Here is a 26,513-nt window from a genome sequence, read left to right on the forward strand (position 1 = left end):
TCCTGTAAGGTGTCTGTTTTGGGAATTGCCTCATGGATAGCTCCAGGTTTGAGAGTTCCTATGTTCAAAGGTTCAGGTACTGACTTCCTAGAGAGAGAATGGATGACATGCTTCTAAGAGAAGAAATCACCAACAGACAAATGCCAGGAAGCTGAAGACCTAGAGTCATTTCGTGGGAGGGGTGGAAAGAAGTCTGGACCTTGCCAACCCTCCATGTTATTGACATAGTTTGTTCAGATAGTATAGATCTGAATAAAGAGAGTGCAGCAGCCCCTAGATTTTCTTTACTTTCAAGTCTAATGAGCATTGAGTTATTTGCCTGCATCTTTTCATAGGCTCCTGTGAGTTTTTTGCATTATGTTGGTTTTCTTTGGGAATGAAATAAAGACTGTTCCATATCCCAAAACCACATTTTACATTGAATGCCTGCAACTGATACAAAGATCCTGTTATCCACAATTGGGGAAACCTAGGTATGAGCTATACAATTAATACATTTACAGATTTTCCTGGAGGACCTCAGGTGGTGGCAATAATTCAAAAGGAAAAAAAAAACATTCTTGGTTAGCTCAGGTCCCCAGAGATGTACCTGGTCTACATAAGCCTAGAGTCCTTAGCAGTGCCTGAGCTGTAGGTTATAGGAAAAGACAAAAAAGATGAGATGGGCATTATTGGAGGGATTCTGAGGGGAAATGGTATTATGTAAGAAAATTACCAAACTCTTCATACCCTTTGACCCAGTGAGCTCAGTACTGAGTTTATACTCCAAAGATGTGGACTGCTATAGAATATCCTTTGGAGAAGCTTACCTAGCCTTGTTGATACAATAATTTGGTATCAATTTCATATAAGTATAGATCGAGTTGATACAAGTTTAAATCACTCCATAGAGATTCTATAGAGTGAGAAAGTAGGCATAAGAGTTGTTAGTTACTGATGGACACTTTGTCGATACTATCTGAACTTTTGATCTTTTTGCAATCATCCAGTACCTTCCCCTCTCTTTCAGGTACCTTGTAATTCAGTTCCCCAGTACCCTCACAATTGTGTCAGCTACACAACAGCTGTTGTTGTGTTTGACCTGTGATAGTGCCATTTCCACTTTCCCTCTTGGCACAATGGGAATAAAAGGGTTAGAGCCTAAAATTTGTGTTTCCACGGTCACTTAAGAAAATATTATATCATGGAAATGTTGCCATATCTGTTCCCTTGTCTCTCATCTCTCCTAGTTTCATCTTTGAATGTCCTTGGAATGATCTGGCTTCCCCTGTGGTGAGTAAATGCAATAAAGGTAAACTGAGGTACAGGCTCTAAGCATAATTAGTTTATTAGCTGTGACACATGTGAGTGGGGTATAGACTTTGTGAAGACTTCTCAGGATGGTGAAAGGGAGACTGTCTCGAAACTGGAGGCGGGCTCCAGAGAACAAAGAAAGAGATCAACAGGCCTAAGTTTTGTTTTCCTGAAAATTACTCAAACCTGTGGAATCCGGGCCCCCTTACTGCCATATCAGTATTAAGTTTGCCAAATAAGGACATATACATTTTGACTGGCTATACCCTGTTTCCTTGTTTTTTGTCTCCGGGGAAGATTTTCGTGCTTAGAATGTGAGCCCTGCCTCCTAGCCAATGGGAACTAAGGGGCAGTGGTGGGTAGGGGGACTTATTATTTGCGATAGGGTATATAATTTCACTTTGTCCTTTGTGCCTTGCTCTCTCCCGCTGGTAGTGTACTAGAGGAGTAGATGCCCCTTCTCGCGAGATTGTAATAAAGAGTAGTTGTTGCTTCCTTGAGAAGTCTCTGAGTTTTATTGTGTTAGAGTCACTGTCCCACATACATGTAATTGTTAACAAAGTGGTCAGACTGCTCACCTCAGCAAGGCCAGTGACACTGATAAGAAGTGGTAGATCTTCTTTATTGATATGTAGGAAATGAGGGTGTCTGGGTACTTGGGGAACATTACAATTGGCTACACTGGGGAAAGTGGGTTGGCATTCAGGTATTGCTAATCATGCTCTTCTCTGACAATTAAGGAATGTTACTAGTTTTAGGGGACTCATCTGCCTCTTACAATCTGGTTAGGAGGCCAGCACTACTAGGTTAGTTGACCCTTTGGGAGAGCTCAAACCTTCCCTAATTGTACAAGGATAGACAACTTATCTTTTGAGGAGATGGCACCAGGTTAAGATGGCTTATAGAAGGGGCTTATAGAAAACAAGCGCGTGTCCCAAGGACTAACTGCATGAGTTATAACAACATTCCCTTTCAACCACGCCTTTCAAATAATTCCGACTAGGAAATACCATATTTCTGAGCAAGGTAAGTTCAGGAAGACACCAACAATTATAAGAATCAATTATATTGTAAAATCAATACAGAAGAAATTAGAGGTAATATTAACTTTTCATCTTTTCATATCCTGATTCTTTCACTATGCTTTCTGTAAATTCAGTTTTTTTCTACTGCTCATTTTTTATGAATCAGTTCTCTCTCTATTAATAATAATAACATACAGCTCCTTAAGGTTTGCAAAGTACATAATATATATTTTCATTCCATTATCCTCCTCTGTAAGATTTTGAAAAGGAACACCACCTTTGGTTTCCATGGCTCTCTGCCTGGCAAAAAGCTCAAATGCTTGCTGGCTGGCGTAGTTTGTGGACTTTTTTGAACTTCTATAACAAATGGTGTTAGTTCATATCAATGAATTTCTTTGTTCCATTTCCCACTTTTCAGTGTCATTGACTTATTTGAAGAGCCAAGTTGGAGTTATTTCAATTGGAAAGGGAAAAAGACCAAGCACTTATTAAGCACCTACTATGTGCCAGGCACTATGTTAAGTGCTTTACCAGTGGTATCTCATTTGATCCTCACAACAATCTTGGGAGGTATGTGCTATTATTATTCACATTTTACAGTTAAGGAAACTGAGGAAGACAGAGGTTAATTAGTTTGCCCAGTGTCAAACAGCTAGACAGTGTCTGAGGTTATATTGAACTCAGGTTTTCCAAACTCTAGGCCCAGCACACTATCCATGGCACTACCCAGCTTCCATAACTTCTAGCATGTCAAATCTTCTCATATTTACCTTTCTAGATCAATGTTGGTTTTTACCTTTGGTCAGATTGCATACATAAGAAATGACTCATATCAGTAACCTCTTGTTTTTTGTCTGTTAAGATTAAATCCACTTTTCCCCCCAATGTTGTTTCATATTGAATTACATACATGTTGACTTAAGTTTAGAATATCTTTTGAATTCTACAGAAAAATTTCTACACATCTTCAATCTCTGAAACAGATATTGGCACATAAACTTCAATGATCTTCATGGTGGTTTTTGGTTTTTTCTTTAACAAACATTCATAATTATATGGGAAAATGATGTGATACAGTGGATAGAAGATTGGGTTTGAAAACAGGAAGATTAATGAGTTAATTAACTCATAATTAATTTATGAGTTCAAATTCATTCTCAGACACCTACCGGCTGTGTGACCTTGGGCAAGTTACTTAACCCTGTTTGCCTCAGTTGCCTTATCTGTAATATGATCTGGGGAAGGAAATGGCAAGCCACTCCAGTATCTTTGCAAAACAAAAACCCCAAATGGGGTCACAAAGAGTCTGACGTGACTGAAGAGGAATAATATAATTATACTTCACTTTCACATCCTATCCAGCTGTCCATCCTGGCAATTTTTGGTATGTTGCCATCTTAGTATCATTCCATGAGAATAACACCCCCCCAACCAAAAAAAAAGACAATAACAATTTTCTACTCCATGTTCTGGGCACAATAATTTAAATAAATGGTACCATTAATTTTGGAAAGCTTCTGTCAATTGACTACTGTATGGATCAGCTCAACATCCTGGTAACTCCTTAGACCAAATCTCCTTTCTTTGCTACCACTTTCCTATATGTGTACTCCACACTAATTAGAATACAAACTGTCTCTCTTTTTGTATATGTATCCCTAGACCTTAGTACAGTGCCTGGCACATAGCAGGTGCTTAATAATTGCTTTCTCATTCATTCATTTATACATGCATGCATGCACACATACATGCATTTTTTTCATCACGAACACTACAAGGAAAGGAGAAAAAATGTCCTTTGAAAAAAATGTTACTATTGCCTTGGGGTACATGATAAAGCCATCTCCATGATCTTTATCAACTTGATTTGTCTTTCCAAGACAACTTACGAACCTCCTATTTACCATCCAACCCCTTGTTATTCCAGTTTTAAAAGTGGAATATTGTCTTGGCCATGCCTACCATAGGCATTGCCAAAGAGATCAGGATGCTAGAAGTAGATGCCTGCTAGTTTTGGGCAGGTCTCAGATTCTCTTCCCTGATTCCCTGAGAGTTTTGCCTTGACCTTAGAACTGTCAGGGAGCCTGATTTGACTGACAAGCAAACTTGAACTCATCCACTAGATTTATGAGAAAAAGAAGCTTTAGATACTTGAGTGGTCAAAGAACATAAACAAATATTTTCCTTTATTTTTTTAAAAGAATGGCAAGTTGTACATAACAGATTTGCAGTTTCATGTGCAATCAATTTTTAATATACTCTATTATAGAAATGCTTGTTTTATTCCATAAATTAAAAATTTTTAAATAAAATTAATTAAATTTTATTTTTTAAGCAGCCCTCTCTCCTTATCCCCAAATGATGATGAAAGAAAAACAAAATCCCTGTTACAAACATGTGTATATGGTCAAGCAAAACAAATCACTGTCCATGTTCAGAAGGAAATACATACACACATGCATATACACCCTAACCCTAATTCTAAGCCTGATTCTTCCACTGAGTTTCTAGCTCCCCTCTCTGTTAGGATCTGCATACTTATTATTAGCTCCAGGAATTAAGTAGTTCTTCTTTCATTTCTTTTCTGCATCATTAATCCATCCTTTAACCTCTTGATACAAGTTAAGATGTCCTTCTTCCTCTTCAGATTGTTCTTCTACTCTCTCTGATTTTACATGGAAAGAATTATTCCATTCTTTCAGGAAATATTTCAACCTCCCCAGTGATCAGGAGAATGGATAAGTATTCTAGCACTTACACATTCTCCTATAGAAGGGAATTCAATCTACATTTAGTTATCCCTAACATTTTCTTGCCCCTGGCAAACACAACTAACATGTTCTCCTCACTGTTGTTGCTGTTCAGTCATTCTCAGTCATGTCCAACTCTTCATGACCCCATTTGGGGTTTTCTTGGCAAAGATACTGGAATGGTTTGCCATTTCCTTCTCCAGCTCATTTTACAGATGAATAGTTCACTGTAGTTAGGTGAAAAATTCCTCCAGTCCTTCATACTTTCTTGAAGTGAGATCTTCTATGGTAGTTTTTGTAACCAACTGTGATAGTGACCTGACATGGCAGACTACTTGTGGCCATGTTTAATTGACCCTCTGACCTGTTTTTGAGAAATCCATGCTAGTTCTTAGTGATGGCCACTTCCCATTCCAGATACTGAGTAATAACCTCTTGAATAATAATTTGCAGAATCTACCCTGTTTCCTTTTCTGAAAATTGGGTAACATTTCTTCTTCTCCAGTTTTACAAGAGCTCATGTGTTCTCTATGAGCTCTCAAACATGCCTGATGCAATGGCTCAATAATCAAATCTGTTAGCTCTTCAGATGTCAGGATATCCGATTCATCCAGACTTGGTGAATTGAACTCATTGAGGACAGGTTGTATTCTCTTATCCTATCTTGACTTGGATTGGAATTGAAACACAGGAATCACCACCCTTGTGTTTCCTACACTGGGCAGACACCTTCCAATATCTCTATGTGGAAGGGAGAGAAAACAGTACCAATTCCAAGCAAAAAAGGGAAACTGGAAATTTTTTATTTGGGGTCCCTAGTCCTCTTTACTTTTTCTCACACAGGAAACCGTTGGCTCTGTGTGTTTCACTAGCTGTCCCCAATGTGTGGAGTTCTCTCTGTCCTGAGGTTTCCCTGATCTCTTTCAGGTCCCAGTTTGAAGGCAAAATACCTTTCTCAACCCCTATGTCTTCTAGAACTGCCTTCTTTCTACATAGTTCTTTGTATATTTTCTCCCCCATTAGATTGCAAGCTCCTTCAGTACAGGGGCTGTCTTTTGCGTTTCTTTATATCCCCAGTGCTTAGCATAATACCTGGCACATAGTAGGTGCTTAATAAATGCTAGTTGACTTTAGTTTTTCTGTCCATTTTTCCCTTTGGCAAGGTCTCTGACATGAACTGTTTATTCATTACCTCCTGGACCTTAGTTGCTCTCTCATTAAAATAGGGAAGGGCAAGTGGTTTCTGTCTGGACTATGGTTTCTGAAGTTCCATGCAGCTGTGACATTTTATGGGAATATAGCATTAGGCAGTTGTGAGGAGTATTTTGTTTTTAATTTTCATAATTGTTACTAGAACCTCAAGAGAATGAACTGAAGAGCGAATAAGGTGTCTGGAATTGTGTTTGTCCCAGTGCCCTGGCATATAGGAGGTGCTTAATGAATATTTATTGACTGACTAGAAGACACTGGAGAAATAGGGTCTAGTCTCTTGAACAATTTTTCATCTTCCTCACAGCAGGATTGGAAGGATGGGCTCAAGGCTAGTATGAGGCCCAGGTCATCCTTACTAAATAAATGGTTAGAGTTTGTGATATGATAAGTGGAGGCAAGATTAGAAAAGAAAATGCTCTAGAGATGGAAATCTAAGGAGAGGAAGGGGTGTCATTCTGTGAGCATGGCACAAAAGACTCATTCCAGGATGAGTTGTGAGAATGTGGAAAAAGATCTTAGAGGCAGACATCACATTCTTCTTCTGGTGACCCTGATAGGCATCCACTAGGAGCAAACCCGGGGGGAGGTGAAGAGAGTGGGTGCTAGAACTATAAGTGGCAATGGAAATGCTCATTGGGAAATCTTTGAGATTTTGAGTTATTATAAGTTTTTGCTGTAGACTCTATGATTCTTTAAACAAATAATAAAGTCCTGATGTTTCTTAACCAGTGTGCTTGCAAGTGATTTTAAACCATGCTTCCTATGGTCCTAGAGACCTCAGGTATGATAATGAGAGGACACCTACCATGGGGATGTGAAGAGAATGGTTATTCAAACTTTTGGTGCCACAGGGAAATGCTCACTGTGAAATGTTTGGGTTGGAGGTTATTTTTACTTATTGCAGATATTACATGATGCTTAATGTTCCCTTTTTAATTTAATGAACTCAATCATGGATAGTTATTAGCCAGTGTGTTTGCCCATGAGGTATTCATACCGCCATTTTGTCTTCTCTAGGGAAGAGATTTCCCTGGGGTTGTGGGTACAGATTCACACAGAAGGAAGAATAACATTACCCCAGAACTTTACTTGTTCTGGTATAATAACAAACACCTCTGACACAAGGATTACAGAAAATTCTCTTTTATAATACGTCTCTCCTCCAGATTAGCTCAAGAACACTTTGGTATAAATTGCTTTCTGAACTATGTTGACTTAGTGCTTGCCAAAAGATGTGTTTCAGGTAGATTCTTGGGGTGGAGTTGTCTGGTTTGATGCCACAGGCTACTTTCTAGGTCTAGAATCTGGAACCTTCCTTATTTGAACTCATATCCTCCCATTCAACTTATTCCCTTCTTCTGACTCTTCTTTCATTTCACTAAGAGCTGGGAAGAACCCCTCTTGTTACTTGTCTCTGCTATTGTCCTCCCCTCTGCTCTAAGGCTCTCAGATATTGGAAAACTACTGTAATCTTCTTGGTGCCTTGTCCCTTCCTCTGTACCAAAACCCTCATCCTTCTCTCCCCCATATACAGTAACTCTGCTTCACAGAGGGTCCTTGTTCTCACTTCCAGGGGTTCAAATTTTTTACACGTTACTGATTAATCCTTGGGAGTGGTGAGGGTAGGGAAGGGGCTACTGGGCCTGATGAGTAAGAATCCCTCATATAGGGAGAGATAGATTGAGGAAGGAAGAATTGATGAGCAGCAGAAGGGGCTCAGCTATGGTTATACACCATCAATTTGTGGTGGGTAAATTAGCCTATTAATATGTTAATATGAGGAAATCAGCCCATAATGTATGAGATAATCAGTCCATTAATATATTAATATGTTGATCTTTCAATTATCCTCAAATCATTTCCTGCCTTGGTGTCCCCAGTGAAACTATTGCCACCTCAATAGCAGGGGCTGGGTCTCCTCATGCTTTCTCTCCCATGCCCTCCATGTCTCCTATCACTCCAAAACTTAAGGTTCTATACTAAGTAGGTCCTTCAATGACTACCCAGTCCTTCACCACTGCCTCCTGAGGGGAAACTTATTTGGGAAGCTGGCGTCCAGTTCTTGCAATGCTGGCATATACCACAGGCTCACTGCGGATAGGAGTCAAATCAGGGTTGTGCCCCATCTGTGTGTTGGCATAGATTGAATCCCCAAGGCTGAGCTGGGTTCCATGGACTACCGAGGCATATCGGATAACTTCAGAACCCTCGTCTTGCATTTCTATTGTGATGTTCTAGGAGCCAGAGAGAGAGGTAGACCATTAGCCAGAAAGTAGAGATCAGGGTGGGGGAAGCTGCCAGTGCCAGCATTGGTGTCCTCGTGGTGGGGGTTGTGGAGAGTGAAGGAGAGGAGAGGGAAGTTAGATACTACAATGGGGGAGGGGAACATGCCTCAGAGATGTACCTGGGAATGTCCTATATTCACATGTAAAATATTGGCACTATCTAGTATATTTCCCTCATTTTATAGAAGAGAATACTGAGGCCAAGAGTGGGGAACGACTTTTCTGAGGTGGCACATGGAGTTAATGATATAGCCAGAACTAGATCCAAAATGTCCCAGTCACATTTATTCATTCAACAAACATTTATTAAGTGACTACTATGTGCCTGGCTTGCTGGTTGTTTCCTTAGTAAGTCAAAAAATATTTACCAATATAGAAATCTATCCTGCCCTATAGGAAAATTGAAGGGGAAGGGGATAAGAGAAGGGGTGGGAGAAATAGAAGGGAGGGCAGATTAGGGGAAGGGGTATTCAGAATGCATGCCATCTTGGGATAGGGGGAGGAACGAAATGGGGAGAAAATTTGGAACTCAAAATCTTGTGGAAGTGAATGTTGAAAACTAAAAATAAATAAATTAATAATAATATTAATAAAAGAAAAAAAAGAAAAAAACATTTATCAAGTGGCTATCACATCCTAGGTACTGTGCTAGGGGCAGTTGTCTTAATTAGATGTTGGGGAATTATATGACATACCTTATGATGCAATAGGAATCATACTGGGGAATTCAGATCAAGTCTAAACTAAGGAAGCCACAGTCAATTCTGTAGCTGCCCAACACAGTAGAAGTAGCTTATTAGGTTAGATCATGCAGCACAGTGTTTACAATGGGCATTTGGACCTCTACTTCAGTCCTAGACCTCCCATGAACCTTTGACACCATCAATCACCCCATTTCCTGATATTCTGTTTGCTCTAGGTTGTTATGACACTACCTTATCCTTCTTCTCTTCCTTCCTATCAAACCATTCCTTCTGACTCACCTTTGCTGGATCTTCATCCAGGTTACATCCACTAATAGTGAGCATCCCCTAGGGCTCTATCCCAGACTCTTTTCTCTTTTTTTTCTACTGTTTCACTTGGTGATCTCATCAGCTCCCATGGATTTGTCATCTTTATGCTAATGATTCTGAGATCTACTTATCCAACACTTACTTCCCTCCCAGCCTCCAGACTCAAATCTCCAAATGTCTATTGGATATCTTGAACTGAATATTCATATATATTTCAAACTCAAAATGTTTAAAACTGAATTCATTGTCTTTCTCCCCAAACCCCTCCCTTCTCCAAACTTCCCCATTACTATATAGGGCACCACCATCCCTCCAGTAACAGAAGCTCATAACCTAGGTATCATCCTCAACAACTCTTCAACTCCTCTCTCTCTCTCTCTCTCTCTCTCTCACACACACACACACACACACACACACACACACACACACATCTTCCATACCTAATCTATTACCAAGGCCCTATTAATTTTACCTTCATAACATCTCTCTCTTTTCTCTCTTTCTCTCTTTTGATACCGCCACCACATTAATGTAGTCCTTCATCAACTAGTTGTTGTTCTTCAATTATTTTTTATTCATGTCCTACTCTTCATGACCCCATTTGGGGTTTTCATGGCAGAGATACTGTGGTTTGTTATTTCCTTCTTCAGCTCATTTGACAGATGAGGAAACTGAGACAAACAGGATTAAGTGACTTGCCCAGTGTCTCACAGCTAGAAAATATCTGAGGCCAGATTTGAACTCATGAAGACAAGTCGTCCTGATTCTAAGCCTGGTGCTCTATACACTATGCCACCTAGCCGTCCAAACTCCTGGGCTGTTACAATGACCTGCTGGTTGGTTTTCTAGCCTCAAGAGTTTCTTCATTACAATTCATCCTTCACTCAGCTGTTAAAGTGATCTCAAGTCTGATTAGGTCACCCCACCCCACCCTCTTCCAAATTCAATCAACTCCAGTGTTTGGTTTTGTTCTTCAGAACAACATATTACCATCCTTTGCCACACAAAGCCCTTCACAATCTGGTACCCTCTACATTTTTAGTCTTCTTACTCATTACTCCCTCCAAATCTGAAATGCTCTGTGATCCAATGCAAAAGTCCTTGCAGAAGACCGTCTATCTCTTGATTTGGTGCATTTTTGCTGGCCATTCCCCATGCTTGGAATTCTCTCCCTCCTCATCCCCACCTTCTGGCTTTCCTGTCTTCCTTCAAGTCTGAGCAAAAATCACATTTTTACAAGGTCTCTCCCAATACCCCTTCATGCTAGTGCCTTCGCTTTGTTGATTATCTCTAGGGAGACAGTCAAGAAGCACTTATTAAGCACCTACTATGTGCTAGGCATGGAGGATACAAAGGAACACAAAAGACTGACTGTCCTTCCTCTCAAGGAATTCACAGTGTAATGGAGGAAACAAAATACAAACAACTTCATAAAAGCAATCTACAAAGAGGTTAAATTGGAAATAATCAACAGAGGGAAGTCACTAACCTTCTATAACTTATCCTGTCTAGATTTAGAGCCAGAAGGAACTGTGGATGTCACTAAGTCCAACCCTCCCCACTCCCATTTTACAGATGAAGAAACTGGCCAAGGGAGTTACCTTAGGGACTTACCCAAGACCACACAGCCAAGACATATGTGTGGTGAGGTTGAAACTTACATCTTTCTCACTCTAACTACAGTCATCTACTAGTCATCATACTAACATACTATGTGACTGGAAAAGTCAATTGACCTCTGTAGATCTCTGGTTCCTTATTTCTAATATGAGAGGGTTGGACCAGATAATCCCTAAATTCTTTTCTCTTTCTAGACCCTCTGATCCTGTGATCTGCGTGGAGGTGGGTTGTTTTTTTTTTTTTGTTTGTTTGTTTGTTTTCCTTTTTGCTCCAGAATGATGATTTCACTGGGGAACTCCAAAGGAGGAAACTCCCTTTACTAGTGGAGATCAACCTCTGTTTTGTAACTTACTTTCTTAAGAGCATTAGTTGCTTCAGCTCCCAAGAGGCTAAGTGTTTTTTCCAAGGTCACCCACCCAGTGTGTGTCAGAGGCAGGACCTGAAACTAGGTCTTTCCTACTAGTTTGCCAGTTCTCTATCCACTGGGTCATACTGTTCTGTGCCATGGAGAGAACACCCTCTCACTCCAGGTCATAGGACTGTTGTCAGAGGCAAATGAGATAAGGTATGTGAAGTTGCATTGAAAGGTACAATGCTCTGTGGACACTGAAAAAGGATGATTAATACTACTTACCCTGGTCTTTTGCTTTTGCTCCTCAAGGTCATCATAGACATGATGGCAATCATCATCACCTGTCAAACACATGCCTTTAGAGGATCTATCCTTTAGGAGAGAGCTGACATCTACTCCCCTCCCTCCCAGCCCCAAAATTGGGACCTACCCACTGAAAGAAGTGTTTGGTGTGTTTCATGACACTTTTCATCATTTCCCCAATCAAAACTTACCTGTTTTGTGTTCCACTTATACTTAGTGGCTCAAGAAGTGTGTGTGTGTGTGTGTGTGTGTGTGTGTATGCTTGTGTGTGAAAGAGAGAGACAGACAGAGACAAAGACAGAGAGAGGCAGAGATAACAGAAAAAGACAGAAGTAGAAAGAAAATGAGATAGAAACAGAGACAGAAAGAAAGAAAGAAAGATAGGGAGAGACAGACAGACAGACAGACAGTCAGACAAAGACAGAGAGAGAGAAAGAGAGACAGACAGACAGACAGACAGACAAAAAGAGAGAGAAAAAGGAACCAGGCTTAGATTCTTATAATCTAGCCACTGCTTAGATTCTTATAATCTAGCCACTGCTTACTCATGTTCAGACTCCTTAAGAGTCTGCCTAATATGATGGATGTTCTAATAAACCTTGTCTTTGGCTGAAAGAAGACTTGGGTCGAATTCTTTTGGGCAGGATCCACGTGTTGTGATTTTGGGGTCCCAGCACCCCTAAGCCCCTGAACCACATCATTTTGGTGGCCCGTATGGGGAAACTGCCTAACCCCAAGTTCTTCTCCAGTCAAGACTGGAAGGTATGTAAGCCTTCCCTCCCTCCTTTCTTGCTCTGCAGTTGGGGTTGCTTTCCAAGCACCAAGGCTTGGAGGTGCTTTTTGGGCAGACAGTTACAAGGCTATCTCACACTTGGCCTGACACTCTCAGGCTCTCTGTCCACTGGGTGGGTTCGAGGCCATGGACCCAGGTACACCTTCTGAAGCATAGAGGACAAGGATGAACTCCCTATCTGGAAGTGTATGCCCAATTCTGTCAGTTGTCTTGACACTAGAGAACTGAGGAAAAACTGCAGCTGCTTTTTGGTTCCCTGAGGCTTACTTACTCCCTTCCCTCTACACCCATGAATTCTCCTTCATGGAAATTACAGGGGAAAGTTAGAACAGCTAAAAATATCTTGGCAGATTCTGGAGGTTTTGTGATTGATCATTAAGGAGTTTAGAACTCCTCCTTACAAACCTGGTCACTCTTTTCTCCTATTCCCTTCACTTGAGTCAAGAGGGTATCTGTTAACCCCTCTCATAGAAGAAGAGAGTTTCACCCTTTACCCCTCACTTTTGATTTCACCCTCCCCCACCTGGGGAAAAGGAAGGAGGGGGGAGGGGCAGCAGCTACAGCATGGGCCCCACTGGCAATGGCCTTGGGCTCTGGGGCATCCTTTGCCTGGAAGCATCCCCTAGGTTCAGCACATCCTGCTCAAGGTAAAGAAGCTGGCCTCTGAACTTGGGTAAGCATGCTCTTTTAAATCTGTAGTTTTAACTGTTAACAATGAGATGTTGATTCTCTGTGTAAAGTAATTTGGAAGTGCATTTAACAAAATTGTGTCACCTGATTGGTAATGGGTTTGTTTTAAGTTTCAAACTGGTGAACTTTCTGTATCAGTTATGTCAAGAAACTTTTCATAATTTGGTTACCGCTAAAATAATTTAGCTATTGTTGGTTATTGTTTTAATGTGTAAACTAGCCAAAAAGTTCGAGTTATGTATGGCTTGCTGAGAATTTGCAAGTGTGTAGAAATCTCTAATGGTTGGCTTTTTACACCAGGACAAATTTTAAGTTTGAGATGTAAATCCTGGAAAGGTTTTTCCTAAGCTGTGATTAGTAAAATTTGCTGTTTGAGGTAAAAGCTCATAGGATTTTATTTTGAGTTGTCTGATGGGTCATAATCCATCGATAATCGATAGTCTACCATCTGAAAGAAATGCCATGAGCTATTCAGAGAAGATAATACTGATGCGGTTTAGGGGTTCAGGGGTCCTGGGACCCCAAAATCACAACACACGGGTCCTGCCAGAAAGAATTTGACCTAAGTCTTCTTTCGGCCCAAAACAAGGTTTATTAGAACATCCATCATATTGGGCAGACTCTTAAGGAGTCTAAACATGAGTAAACTGTGGCTAGATTATAAGAATCTGAGAAGTGGCTAGATCTTAAGAATCTAAGCATATTAATGGAGACAAGGTAGACCTTATATACAGAAAGCCTGTGGGAAGGACCTAGGAGTGGCCAGTAAACTGGGATGAACAGAACTCTTGGGATCTGGACCTAGCAGCCAGCCAAGGGAGAATGGAGCCTATCCAGGGTTAAGGGTGGGAAATGGCTGGGGACCATACCTAGGGAGGCAAGACAAAGGAAGGTCAGGCTAGGTTAACAGAATTGGGAGATTGGCTGTAACCACAATGAAAGGCCAGTTGATGGGATTATAGCCTCAGGCTAACACCAGAGATTTGGCCATGTGGGAAAGTCCAGGATATTTCCTTTCTGGGGTCCAGATCCCAACCCCAACAATTCCCAACAGCATTGGGAAAAGCTGAGAGGACAATTTTAGCCTCAGTCTAAGATGGGAACCTCCTGGCTTAGTTTCCCCATTATGTTCCTTTGAAAGGGAATGTTACCCACCTGGTTATCCCTGAGTCTGGCTATGAGGTGGATTTGATACTGCATGGTTGGAAGACTGAATTATCTGAATCCAAACAGAGCTAAGGATGTTTTATCCTCTCAAAGTTGGGCCCTGAATCTAGTCCCTGCTTTATATCTGTGCTCTGCAGTTTTTTTGTTCAGATTTATGTCTTCCAGACTATGGGCCATTCATCTACAATTGGTAGCAAACAGCAAGTACCAGCCAATTATCCCCACATTGTTCCCTGGATGCAGCCTGTGCTCAGTTCCAGTCTACCTCCTCTTTAAGACCCCCTCTAGGCAGGGACAGCTCTAAGCCCCTTGCCAGCAGGAAGCAGTTTCAAAAGCTGAGACCTTCGTCCCTTACACCAAAAGAATTTGGGTCCCATTTGTTTGAGGAGGGAATGTTTGGGTTCTGGGCCTCAGAAAGGAAAAACCTTGGACTTTCCCACATGACCAAATCTCTGGCATTAGCCTGAGGCTATAATCCCATCAACTGGCCTTTCATTGTGGCTACATCCAATCTCTCCCCCCCCCCCAATTGTCTTACCTCCCAATGGCCCCTGGCCATTTTCCACCCTTAATCCTAGCTAGGCTCCATTCTCCCTTGGCCACGAGGTCCAGGTCCCAAGAGTTCTGTTCACCCCAGCTAACTGGCCACTCCTAGTTCCCTCCCACAGGCTTTCTGTATATAAGGTCCATCTTGTCTCCATTAAGATGCTTAGATTCTTAAAACCTAGCAACTGCTGGTATTCTTATAATCTAGCCACTGCTTACTCATGTTCAGACTCCTTAAGAGTCTGCCTAATATGATGGATATTCTAATAAACCTTGTTTTTGGCTGAAAAAAAAGAAAGAAAAAGAAAAACAGAAAGACAGACTGAAAGGGGGGGGTGTGGGCAGAGGCTGACAGAGACAAAAACAGAGACAGAGGTAGAAAAAAGAGAAAATCAGAGAGACAAAGATAAATCAAGTTTCTTCTCAATTCAAAAGTCTTCAGTGGCTCCCTGAAAAAGGTATAAATTTCTAGCTTGGCATCAAGGCATTCTACTATCTTATTATCAAGTACCTTTTCCATCCGTATTTTGTGTTACTCATTACTGACTCTACCCCACCTTTCTCATCCTGACTATTGCTGTCTCCTTGCCTGTGCTCGTGATGCCTCCTGGACCTGGAATCAGATTTCTCATTCCTTAAGTCCATCTTCCTCTATTGAAGTCCTTCTATTGCTCCCTGGGTTAGGCCAGTTGACACCTACCCTATGAAGTCTTCCTTGGTCCCCTCACACTTGGGCCACTAATTTGGCTCAAAGTGACCTCTTCCTTTTCAAACTTCCATTTTTGCTGGACCTCAGCCATGACTGTCTTTTACTTTCTCTTATTTGATCCTATTCATATATAAGTCTTTCCCTCTATTACAAGGAGAATTCTAATGTAAGCTCCTGGAGGGTAGGCTTTGGGTCATGTCTTTCTTTTGAAACCTGCCATAGTGCCTTGTAAACTGGAAGTCCTTAATAAATGTTTGTGGCTTTAACTTGATTTGTGAGGGATAGGATAGAAAAAAAGAGGGAAAGAGAAAATTTCTTTTTATAGGAAACCTTTACTTACTTGAAATTTCTAGCAATTCATTCATTAAATTTACATACAGTGATTGATTACCTTTTGTGTGCAAAGCACTTTGCTAGGCTCTGAGAAGGAGGGAGAAGGAGGAAAGGGGGAAGGAATAAGCACTGACATAGTACCTACTATGTGCCAGGCTTTGTGCTAAGAGTTTTACAAATATTACCTCATTTTATCCTTACAACAAACCTGTGAGAAAGGTGTCTGAATGAAAGAAAGATGAAAAAGAAGACAAGACAGTATCTGGTCCTGGGAAGCTCCCAGTGTGTCAGGGGGCAGATAAGAAAAGTAGACACTAACTATGAAAAAAATTAGAATGAAGTAATTGTCATAGAGGAGAAAAAGAAAAGAGGATCAGCAGAGTAGTGTGCACAGGCTATGTGGAACTCAGGGGCCATCTTCCCTCAGCCCTTGAGTCAGCAATGCTAGAGGGACATGAGAGAGCAATAAAGGAGAGTGGGTAGGAGGGAGCTGAAGTTTCCTTGGGAAGAGGCCAAGCAACCATATGTGTCTTACCTGTCCCTGGTTTTTGGGAGACTTTCATGATATATATGATGCCCAGACTGAGGAGCCCAACTAGGAGCAAAGACACCAGCACTGAGCCCCAAATGATGAATTTCTGGTTGTCTCTTGGGCTAAAGGGAAGGAAGACCAGTCAGGTGAGACAACATCAAATAACAAGATCATGCTGGGGAAGGCAGTTTGCCCTGTGCCTGAGCTAAGAGAAGAGCTGACGTTTGTCTTTAGGGCTTCTTCCCACCCTTCTCCACAGGTGCCCACAGGAAACCTCAAGTTCCTTCTAGCTGCTTGGCACCCTGATTCAGCACCTGGCTTCTGCTAAATCCAAGCAGCTGATGAAAATTTATTAAAAGTTCTAAAATTTACTAAACATGCAATACTTAAAATTTAAATAGTTAACTTATCAGATTTTAAAAATAAGTTTGCAACATTTATACTTCTGAATGCATTGAAGTTTAAAATTTCACTAGGACTTTTGAGATGCTTTGTATACTTAGCTGTATAGAAGATGGATTCGAAAAGAGAGAGACTGGAATTAGGCAGAACAATTAGGATGCTTTTGCAACAGTCCAACAAGAGTTGCCAAGGGGTTGAACTTCAAACTCATCTGCAGGAAACCTTTTCTGATCTTCTTACACACACACACACACACACACACACACACACACACACACACTGTTAATACCTTCACTCTGGGACTACTTTCTATTTCTATTTTATATTAATATATTTTATATATTTTTTTGTATGTTGTCTCTCCCTATTAGAATATGAGCCTCTTGAGGGCTGAGACCAGTGTTTTTGCTTTTTTTTTTTGTACACCCAGGGTTTAGCACACTGCCCTACCCACAGGCAGTGCTTCATACATGTTTATTGAATAATTAGCTAAATCAGAGTGGTGGCTATTAGGGTGGAAAAGGGAAGATGGGTGAAAGAAAGACTGTGCAGGTAGAATGAATAAATTGGGAATCTGACTACATCAGGAGGGTGAAGGAGAGTGAAGAATCATGGGAGACTCTGAGGCTGCCAATTTGGGTGAGTAGAAGGAATGGAGACCCTTAAGTTGGGAGGAGGGGTTGGTTTAGGAACAGAGGGATAGGAGGGGGTGGGGAAGATAGTGAGTTCCATTTTAGGCTTGTTGGGTTGGAATTGCCTACATGAAATACAGTTTTAAATATACAATAGCTATTTGGTGATGTGTGACTAGGGCTCAGGGGAGACTAGGGAAGAATATATATATATATATATATATATACACACACACATGTGTGTATACATATATATGTAGATGTGCATATGTGTATGTATATATGTGTATATACACATATGTGTGTGTATATATGTCATCTGAATAGACAAGATAATTCAATCACTAGGATTAATTATCTGATGCATCTTCTAGATAAAGGGATCTCAATACTTTTTGTATCCTGGAGTCCTTAGTGACTCTGGTAAAGTCCATGGACCCCTTCTCAAAAGAGTGTTTTTAAATGCATAAAATAAAATACTTAAGATTACAAAGAAAACCATGTATATAGCAATATAGCTAATAAAAAAATTTTATAACAAGTTCACGGACCCCAAGTTTAGAAACTTTGACCTAGAGACTGTATATAGAGAGGAAAAGCAGGGTCAGGCTAGATCAAGAACATCCACACAGAAGGGAAAGACATGAATGAGAACCCAGCAGAAGAATCTGAGAAGGAGCTGAGAGGAGCTGAGAGAGCTGAGAAAGAAGTTTCATGAAAAGCCAAGAAAGAGTTTCCGAGAGAAAGGGAGGTGGGGCTGGGGCAGGGGTCATCAGCAGAGTCAGATACTACAGAGATATCCAGAAGGATGAGTATTAAGAAAAGAACAACTAAGGCTGTCCTTGGTAACCTTGGAGAGAACAGTTTCAGTTGAGTGATGAAGTCAGAAGTAAGGGGTTGAGAAATAAGGGAAAGGGGAAGTGGCAGCAACAAGAATATTTTTTCTGGGCAGGCATGTTCTAAGCAGTCTTTTTGGAAGGTAAATTTTCCTTGTTTCACAATTTTGCCTGGTTCTTTAACCTCTAAGAGGAGAGAAAGGGAAGGGCAATCAGTCATGAGGGAATGCTGCTCAGCTTAACAAGAAGAGACAGTTATTTAACAGAGAGGAATTTGAGGATTTGTCTGCTGTATCTGGAGATGAGGAAGTCTGATAAACAATACCCACTGTGAAAAATGCAGTGGTGCAGGAGGGGCAGGGCTTAGCAAAGGACCCAAGGCAGTGTGAGTTCAGGACTGAAAAATACCAGGCCAAGGCCAAAAGAAATCGGATTTCAAGCCATTTTAAACTTGGAAATAAGGGAAAGGGGGGACACTAGTAAGTACAGTTTCACTAGGCCCAAGGGAACCCTTAGCTCCCTCTTTTTGCCCTTTTGTTCTCCCATCCAGAATAAAAAGCTTGAAAGAGGTCACTTTAGACTAATAGTTTGGGGCAGCACAAGTGAGCCCCACATAAACTGCTGAGGCTGAGAGCTCCTGAGACACAATGGATTTCCAAAAATGAGTTGTACCTGCTGGTGGCCAAGAAGATGGCAGAGGTGGTGAGAGATGTCTCAGTGGTAGTTTGAGAATGTTTGGTGATCTTCGATGTTGTGGCTGAAAGAAGAAGAGAGGAATGAAAAACTTGGCTCTGGACCCCACACCCTCACATGGCTCCTCTTCCCTGGAGGGTCCAGAACACTGGACTGCTGGCCCCAATGAGGTATTGGGCCTTGAAAAACCTTTAGGCATCATATGCATGCATGCTGTGAGCAAATCTATTATAGTATATCCTATGTCATGTCATATGTATTATCAATTACTCCAGCCTGTTGTTCCTACCACTGAAGTCATCGTCAGACTCCTTTGCCACTCCCAGAGGCTCTGATGTCCTGATCAAAGATATCTCCATGGGATACTTTCTATTTCCCCAGGACTAGGGTGTGGTTGGTGTCCAGAATGAAGGGAATACTAAAAATTCACAGTTACAGAGCATTTATAATTCACAAAGAGTATTTCCTACATTCATTGTTACAATCACACCCGTCTCCCTCTCCCTACCACCCTTTTACAAATGAGGAACTAATTCTAAGAAACATAGAATGACCCCTCAGAGTCACAATATAATCATTTTCACAACTAAAACTGTACCCTATGTCTATGCTCTTCCATTGGAATCTGCCAGGATCTACTCCAACAATACCTCTAGTGGAAGCACACCACTCTCCCTTGTCTCCTGGGGCCAGAGCTGCAGTTATCCTAAATCAGTGAAGCACAATTCTGCATGTCATTGTATGTGTTAGGAAGACCCTATGTGTGTCTGTGTCTGTTTAAGTCACAGGTACATTTGTATGGACGAGTGTGAGTGTGTGACACAGGACACCCAAGACTTAGAAGCCCCAGGACAAATGTTGGCCCTACATGGGAATGAGATCAGAGAAGAAAATGCCTCACCTTCCCCAGGGACCAGAAGAGGAGCTACCATTAAAACCGTGGTCTGGAAGGAAGTGAGGAGAGTACAGGAATGGGGAGGGGCAGGAAGCTGAAGGACTGGACAGGGGTGGAGCAGCTTCTCCCTGGAGACCCCAAGGAGACCCAAGCTCACATCCTAGCTCAGGGTCATGTTCACACCAGGTATTTCCTAAGCTCTGCTGGAACTGAAGGGGATTGAGTTGGCAGGGACTTACCTGGAGAAACCTCCAGCCTGATTGTCCTGAGAATATCAATAGTGTTCCTGACAGAGTCATGGATTCCACACCAATAGATGCCTGAGTCCTTCACCCTGAGGTTAGACATGGTGATGGTGATTCTACCAGTGTAGGTGTCATCTGCCAGGGAGGCTCGGGTGTCCCAAAGTAGCCCAGGGAAGCCTGACTTCCTGATGATTAGTGTATTACACACTGTTCCATCTTCCTTCACTTTACACCAGGATTTCCAGCTCTTTTCATCTCTCTGGAGATTGTAGCTGCAGTTCACTCTGAGTGTCTGCCCCTCCTGGTACTTCACTGGGAACACTTGTCCCTGTGAACCTGAAAAGCAGATCATCAGGTCAGGGGGAGCCCAGCTGGGCCTCCCTTCAGTCCCCTCCCCCTTGACTGAAGAACAGGAACAAGGTAGGGGCAGCTAGGTGGCACAGTGGATAGAGCACTGGCTCGAAGTCAGGAGGACCTGAGTTCAAATCCAGCCTCAGACCAAACACTTGACACTTGCTAGCTGTGTGACTCTGGGCAAGTCACTTAACCCCAATTGCCTAAAAAGAAAAAAAATACATAAAATCAAAGAACAAGAACAAGGTAAGGGGGCTGGTCTCCCTAAATAACATCCTCTTCTAAGAAACCATGCCTCAGAGACAGTCCCTCACCCAAGGGAGCCTCCTAATCAGTGGTGTGCTAGTAAACAATTAACACCAGTTGTCTCAATCTTTCTCTTTCCTTCCTTCTGCCCCTCGTCCTCTTCTTCTTTCCCTTTCCTCTGTCTTTCCTTTTTTCTTCTCCCACAGACCCGTGTACATACTCTTGACACATTTTAATTTAATTTGCATTATTAACATTCTCACTGTCCCTTTTTTTAAAGTCAAGCCAATCAATAAAACAATAAATCAATTTGTCATTTGTATGCAGTTTGTCAATTTTTAAATTGTAAATGCTCCCTCTGGAAATTTAACAATCAGCTCTTCCAAGCCAGTGTGAGCTGGCTCCACCACATGACTGATCCCATCCCTCCCCAGTCCCTCATCCCAACGCAACATTATACTCCCTCCCTCCTGCCACTCTCCTCTCTCTTCTCTGCTCCCTGTCAGTCATCACCTCTACCCTTCCCTAACCTCCCCTACCCCCAGATACCTATTAACAGCAAAGGCAGCAGCAGTAGCAGTGGGGCTGCCTGGGCCATCATGCCTCTGTGGGTCCAGAGGCAGGGGACATGGGAGGTGATCTCTTCATGCTGTCCTTGGGCTGATGGATGGCAAGAAGGTGTTGGTCCTGATTCTCCCCTGCCTGATTCTGAGCCTCTGAGAGGAAAGAAGAAGTAAGAGAGAGTGGGAGAAGTTAAGGTTGGGGAAGTGGGAGGAGTGGAAGGAGCAGAAATGCTGACTTCAGAGGAGAGGGTGAGAGCACTTATTTTGGGGGAGATTCCCCTGGCCAGGTCTCTGACCCCCAGGATGACCTAGGGACCCTCCTCAAGAAGAGCCTTGGCCCTTAGAACTACCACGAGAGCTTGTGTTACACCATAGGCTTCCTGTTCCCACATGCATCTATCCTATGTCTAGGTATCCAATGAGCCTGGGCATGGGGGAGAGGGTGAAGGTAAGGAGAACTGGGCCTAGCACTTCATCAACATCCAGGCAAATGGAAATGGAGCTGTCTGGTCTGAGAGGACAACTTCAGGTGGATGGCAGCTGCTTGGGACATGGGGGTCTGTTTAGGAAGAACCTCCAGGAGAGGAAGATGCCATCTCCTCGCTGCCTCCTCCCTTGTCTTCTCCCTGTGGCCAGGAGGAAACAGTGGTACATGGAGAGACTCTTCCTCTTTTTCCTGGTCACACTAAGTCCTTCCCACCCAGAATTCAATGTCCTTTCTCCTTCCTCAGGAAGTTATTTGGCTAAAGGGAGTTGGGAGAATGGGGAGGGGTGACTGCTGGACACAGAGTCCTGTGGACTAATCAGAAATTATTGTTCATTATTCTCCTCGGGGAGAGAGAGATAGATATCTAGGATTGCCATCCAGGTAAGCTATTGTCATGGGACCATAGAGGAGAAATCCACAGCCAAGAGAAACCACAGGAACATGTCATCAAGCATTTCTCAATGGTCCAAGGATCTCTTGAAGAAGAGAGGGAGGGAATAAGCATTATATGGTGCCTACTATGTGCCAGGCACTATGCTAGGTGCTTTTGGCAAATATTATCTCATTGGTACTCACAATAACTCAGGGAAGTAGGTACTATTGTGGTCCCTCATTTTACAGTTGAGGAAACTGAGGCAAAAAGACGGTAAGTGACTGGACTCACACTGATAGATAGTTGGAAAATGGAGGTATTGAATGGAGAGCAGTCATAAGGATCCAGCTTTGTCCTATTAAGGCACAGAGTGAAGAGATTTCCATAGTTATGTAAAACAATGACACTGCTCACTGATACTTAAAAAAATAGTTGTTTTTAACTATAAACATTTTATAAACAGGTAACAGGTTCATTGTAATTATTTTCATTGAATCAATTAGTGAATATTTGATTCAAATTTATGACTTTTAATTTCTAATATAGTACATATCATGAGAATCCCAGTATCCCATAATACAGAGAAATATTGGGATTCTCACTAATATTTCAGAATGCATTTGAATTCTGAAACTAACGATGTCAATAATCTCTGATTTAAGATTTCAGGTAGAAGAATGTTCTGAATATAAACTCTTTTGGTAGCCTGTATATTTTTAAAACTTTTCCTGAAAAATTCCTGACAAGGTGGTAAGAGCTACCTCTCAGCATATGCAGTCTCCTGACCTTTGGAATCTGAGAAGCTCACAGAGGTCTCTAGGTTTAAGAGTGAGCTCAGAGAGCAGTGAGAACATTGACTGCTCTTAAAGATAATAAAAACCTGAAGTCAGGCCAGCTAGCATGAACCTCAGTCATATCAAGTCCCATGTGGTAGAAGAATGAAATCTGGGCCCTGGCCAAGTTCATCTCCATGAGACAAGAGAGACCAGAGGTTTGCATAGCAGCAGACACCATGAGGCTCCACAAATGCCTCTGCTAGCCTAACTTGTTAGTGTTATCATTGAATTAATACATCTTGCAGTCCTATGGATTAATGTATTGTAACATAAACTAATGGATTGTGTCGAGGGTGACTTATTCAGTATATCAGATATGCCCACTAACAGAAATGGGAGAAATCTAAGGTGATATTGCCTTCTGGGAAGAGTGAGGAAGGAGTCTATTGGCTTTCTTTTCAAAGTTTTGAGCTAACCTAACATACATTCTTATAAGAGGAGTTAATAGTTACCCTTGACAGAATTCCCGATACTGATATTCCCAGGGATTACCATTCATTAGTGGAGGAGGGGAGGGAGTGCAATTAGGCACAAAAGGGAAAATCATACAGAAGACCTTTGAACTCCCTCCTGTTAGCAGTTCATGTTTGATACAAGAGCTATATGTATGTTGGAGACATATTACTGATTTGATCTACAGAAAATATGTGAGGTTTTTGTATTTTTATTTTTTCCTGCTGAATTCTTTATTGAGATGGACCTCTTGCACTAATTGCTTGGTTCCATACAATCCTACAAGTGGAAAATGACTGACCTAGTTTACCTTCTTCCTTTGAAATATGAAGAAATAGTGGTTCAGAGAAGACAAATAAGATTGCCAAACCAATTAGAAGCAGATCTGGGCTTAGACCTGAGGTCTCCCAGCTCCCAGGACAATACTCATTCTAACACACCATAGTTCCCGGATTCAAAGACAATGCAACAGGAGGCTGCTCCTGGCACATTCCTCATGTCAGGATTATGGTCTTCAAGAAAAGACAGGGGTAACTTTTTTGTCCCTTATAAATGGGGCCTTTGGTGATTCATGGATGGGGTTGAATCCCTTTAATAGAAGACATCAGCTGTAGTTGTTTCTATTCCAGAATAAAGGGCAGAGCCAGGCCTGCGTAGATCCTGTAGAATGGAGGAGGGACTCCTTGTGAGGAAATAGATGAGGAATGTTGTGTCAGTCAGTAAGCATTTATTAAGTGCATGCTATGTCAAGTGCTTATTCAATTTCAACTCAACACAATAAACATTTATAAAATACCTATTGTATGCCGGGCAATATGCTAAGTGCTGGAGCTACAAATAAGAAAAACAGACAATTCTTGTCAACAAGGAAATTGTTTTTTGTTGTTCATCCTTTGTCTTCAAAGAGGACCAGTGACATCTAGACCATGATGTCTTGAACTTGTGAGTGGATTGGATTTAAGTGAAGCAGAGCTGCTCAAAGTTATCAGCCTCCCTGTCTCCTCCAGAGTCATAGGAATCCAGTGGCAAGACATAAGTCAAGATGATGACCACGGTTCAGGATGCAGTGGGACACTTTGGCCCTTTTTATCCTTAGATCTTTCCCAGGTCTCAGTTCATCTGATGCAAGCTCATGTTCAAGGAGCCTACAATCTTGGGGTGGGGGGGGGAAGACAACACACAGAAAAGAAACCAGAAAAGAGTTAGTAGGAATACTGGGAGGTCTCTATAAAGAAGTCATTGAGAGGAGTTTAGTGCACAGCCCTCCAGTCCACCAATTATAGGGAAGAGGCAATTGAAGGTGAGTTGTGAAGGTGAAGACTATCAAAACCTGAAACTTTCTTCATGGTGATCTTCCTGAGATCTCAGGTGATCAACTTTTCCTGGGAGGAAGGCATGATATTCTCTGCAGTCAAAGTCGAACAGAGTTGCTGATGGAAAAGGAAGTTGTTAAGTTATTATTAAGGCACTATATAAGGCACTTAAGTTACAGAGAAAGATGAAATCTGTCTCTGCTCTCAAGGAGGTCATAGTCTAAAGAGTTAAATCTCATAGTCATAAAGAATTAAACAACCATGCTACATACAGGAGAAATTAAAATAATCAACAAAGGGAATAAACTAGAATTGAGAATGGGAAAGGCTTCCAGTAGAAAGTGGTATGTTAGGTGAAACCTGAAGGGGAGCCAGGAGGCTGAGATGAAGAGAGATATTGTTCAAGGTGTGGGGGAGAGCGAGTGAAAATGCACCATCAGGAGGTTCAATGCTTTGTTTGACGAAAATGCCATTGTCACTGGAACCCAGAGGACATGGTGGGGACTGGGAGGATTTAATGAGTAAGAAGACTAGAAACATGGAGTGAGGGAGGTTGGTTATGAAGGTTTTTGAATGCCAAATAAAGGATTATGTATTGGATCTTGAAGGTGAGAGGGAGCTCCTAGAATTTGTTAACTGAAGGACAACATGGGTCAGATCTGTGTTTTAGGAAATTCAGATTCTTTTTGTCATTTCTCAATTTATTTGTTGGTGTCCTTTGATTTATATCATCTGCAATGATTGTTGATTATAGAATTGCATTTGACTCAGTAGAGTAAAATGACCTCAGACGGGCTTTTTTATGAGAAGTATCTCCCATCCATAAATCAAAATTATTCAGGATTCCTTGATCACACACACACACACACACACACAAACACAAAATATCCCTATTCAATGATGCTCTGAGACAAGACATAAAACAAGGGCATGTGTTCTTTTTTTTTTTGTTTTAAAGAAATGAGGTCTTTATTAGAGAAACTTGCTTCTTATTTCTTGCTTCTTCTTTCTCTGCCTTTGAATGCCAGAGTATTATGTATTTGCTCCTGGAGGTGATGGGCAGCTACCAGAGTATACTGATTAGAGGTTAGGCATGGTGGGACCTATGCTTTAGGAAGATCCCTTTTGACAGCTCAGAGGAAGGTAGAAGAGGCAGAGACCTGAGGCACCCAGAAGGCTATTACAGTAGTACAGGAATGAGGAGATGAGCGTCTGCAGCAGGAAGGGGTGAATGAGAGAGATATTAGGGGCTTAAAAGCAACAGACCATGGCAGCAGATTAGGTACAAGAACATGGGGGTGGTGGTAGTGGTGAGTGAGAATGAGGAGTCCAGATACCACCAAGCTTATCAACCTGAGTGACTGAGAGGATGGTTGTGGGATCCTGAGTGTAGTAGCTTCCTTGGTATCTGAAATCTTTCTGTTTGGGTACTTACAAGTTTTGGGGGATTTTTTGGGGGGGGTTGTTATTGTTTTGACTTGGGCTGGATTTGTGTTATCAAGTTCCTGAAAGTTTGTAGTTTGAGGATTCTTTTAGGAAGTGTTTGGTAGATTCTTTCTGTT

At 41.7% G+C, this 26,513-nt stretch overlaps 1 protein-coding gene across 2 annotated transcripts in view; it reads right to left on the reverse strand.

The window, feature by feature from the left end:
• Nucleotides 1-21,651, reverse strand: part of LOC114053516 (natural cytotoxicity triggering receptor 2-like) — a 34,817-nt gene extending 13,166 nt beyond the window's left edge. The window contains exons 1-6 of one of the 2 annotated variants that reach the window (XM_027876631.1): nt 21,476-21,651; nt 20,321-20,662; nt 19,166-19,250; nt 16,627-16,745; nt 11,833-11,891; nt 7,408-8,514 (exon numbers count right to left, since the gene is read on the reverse strand). In XM_027876631.1, coding sequence (XP_027732432.1) covers nt 8,317-8,514; nt 11,833-11,891; nt 16,627-16,745; nt 19,166-19,250; nt 20,321-20,662; nt 21,476-21,527 — 855 coding nt within the window. In that variant the 5' untranslated portion in view covers nt 21,528-21,651 and the 3' untranslated portion in view covers nt 7,408-8,316. Of the gene's footprint in view, nt 1-7,407; nt 8,515-11,832; nt 11,892-16,626; nt 16,746-19,165; nt 19,251-20,320; nt 20,663-21,475 lie in introns of those variants that run through there. The other variant, XM_027876632.1, reaches the window with a different exon arrangement.
• Between the last annotated feature and the right edge of the window lie 4,862 nt (nt 21,652-26,513).

This window comes from Vombatus ursinus, unplaced genomic scaffold (genome assembly GCF_900497805.2).
Source record: "Vombatus ursinus unplaced genomic scaffold, bare-nosed wombat genome assembly UNPS02014811.1, whole genome shotgun sequence".
NCBI lineage: Eukaryota > Metazoa > Chordata > Mammalia > Diprotodontia > Vombatidae > Vombatus > Vombatus ursinus.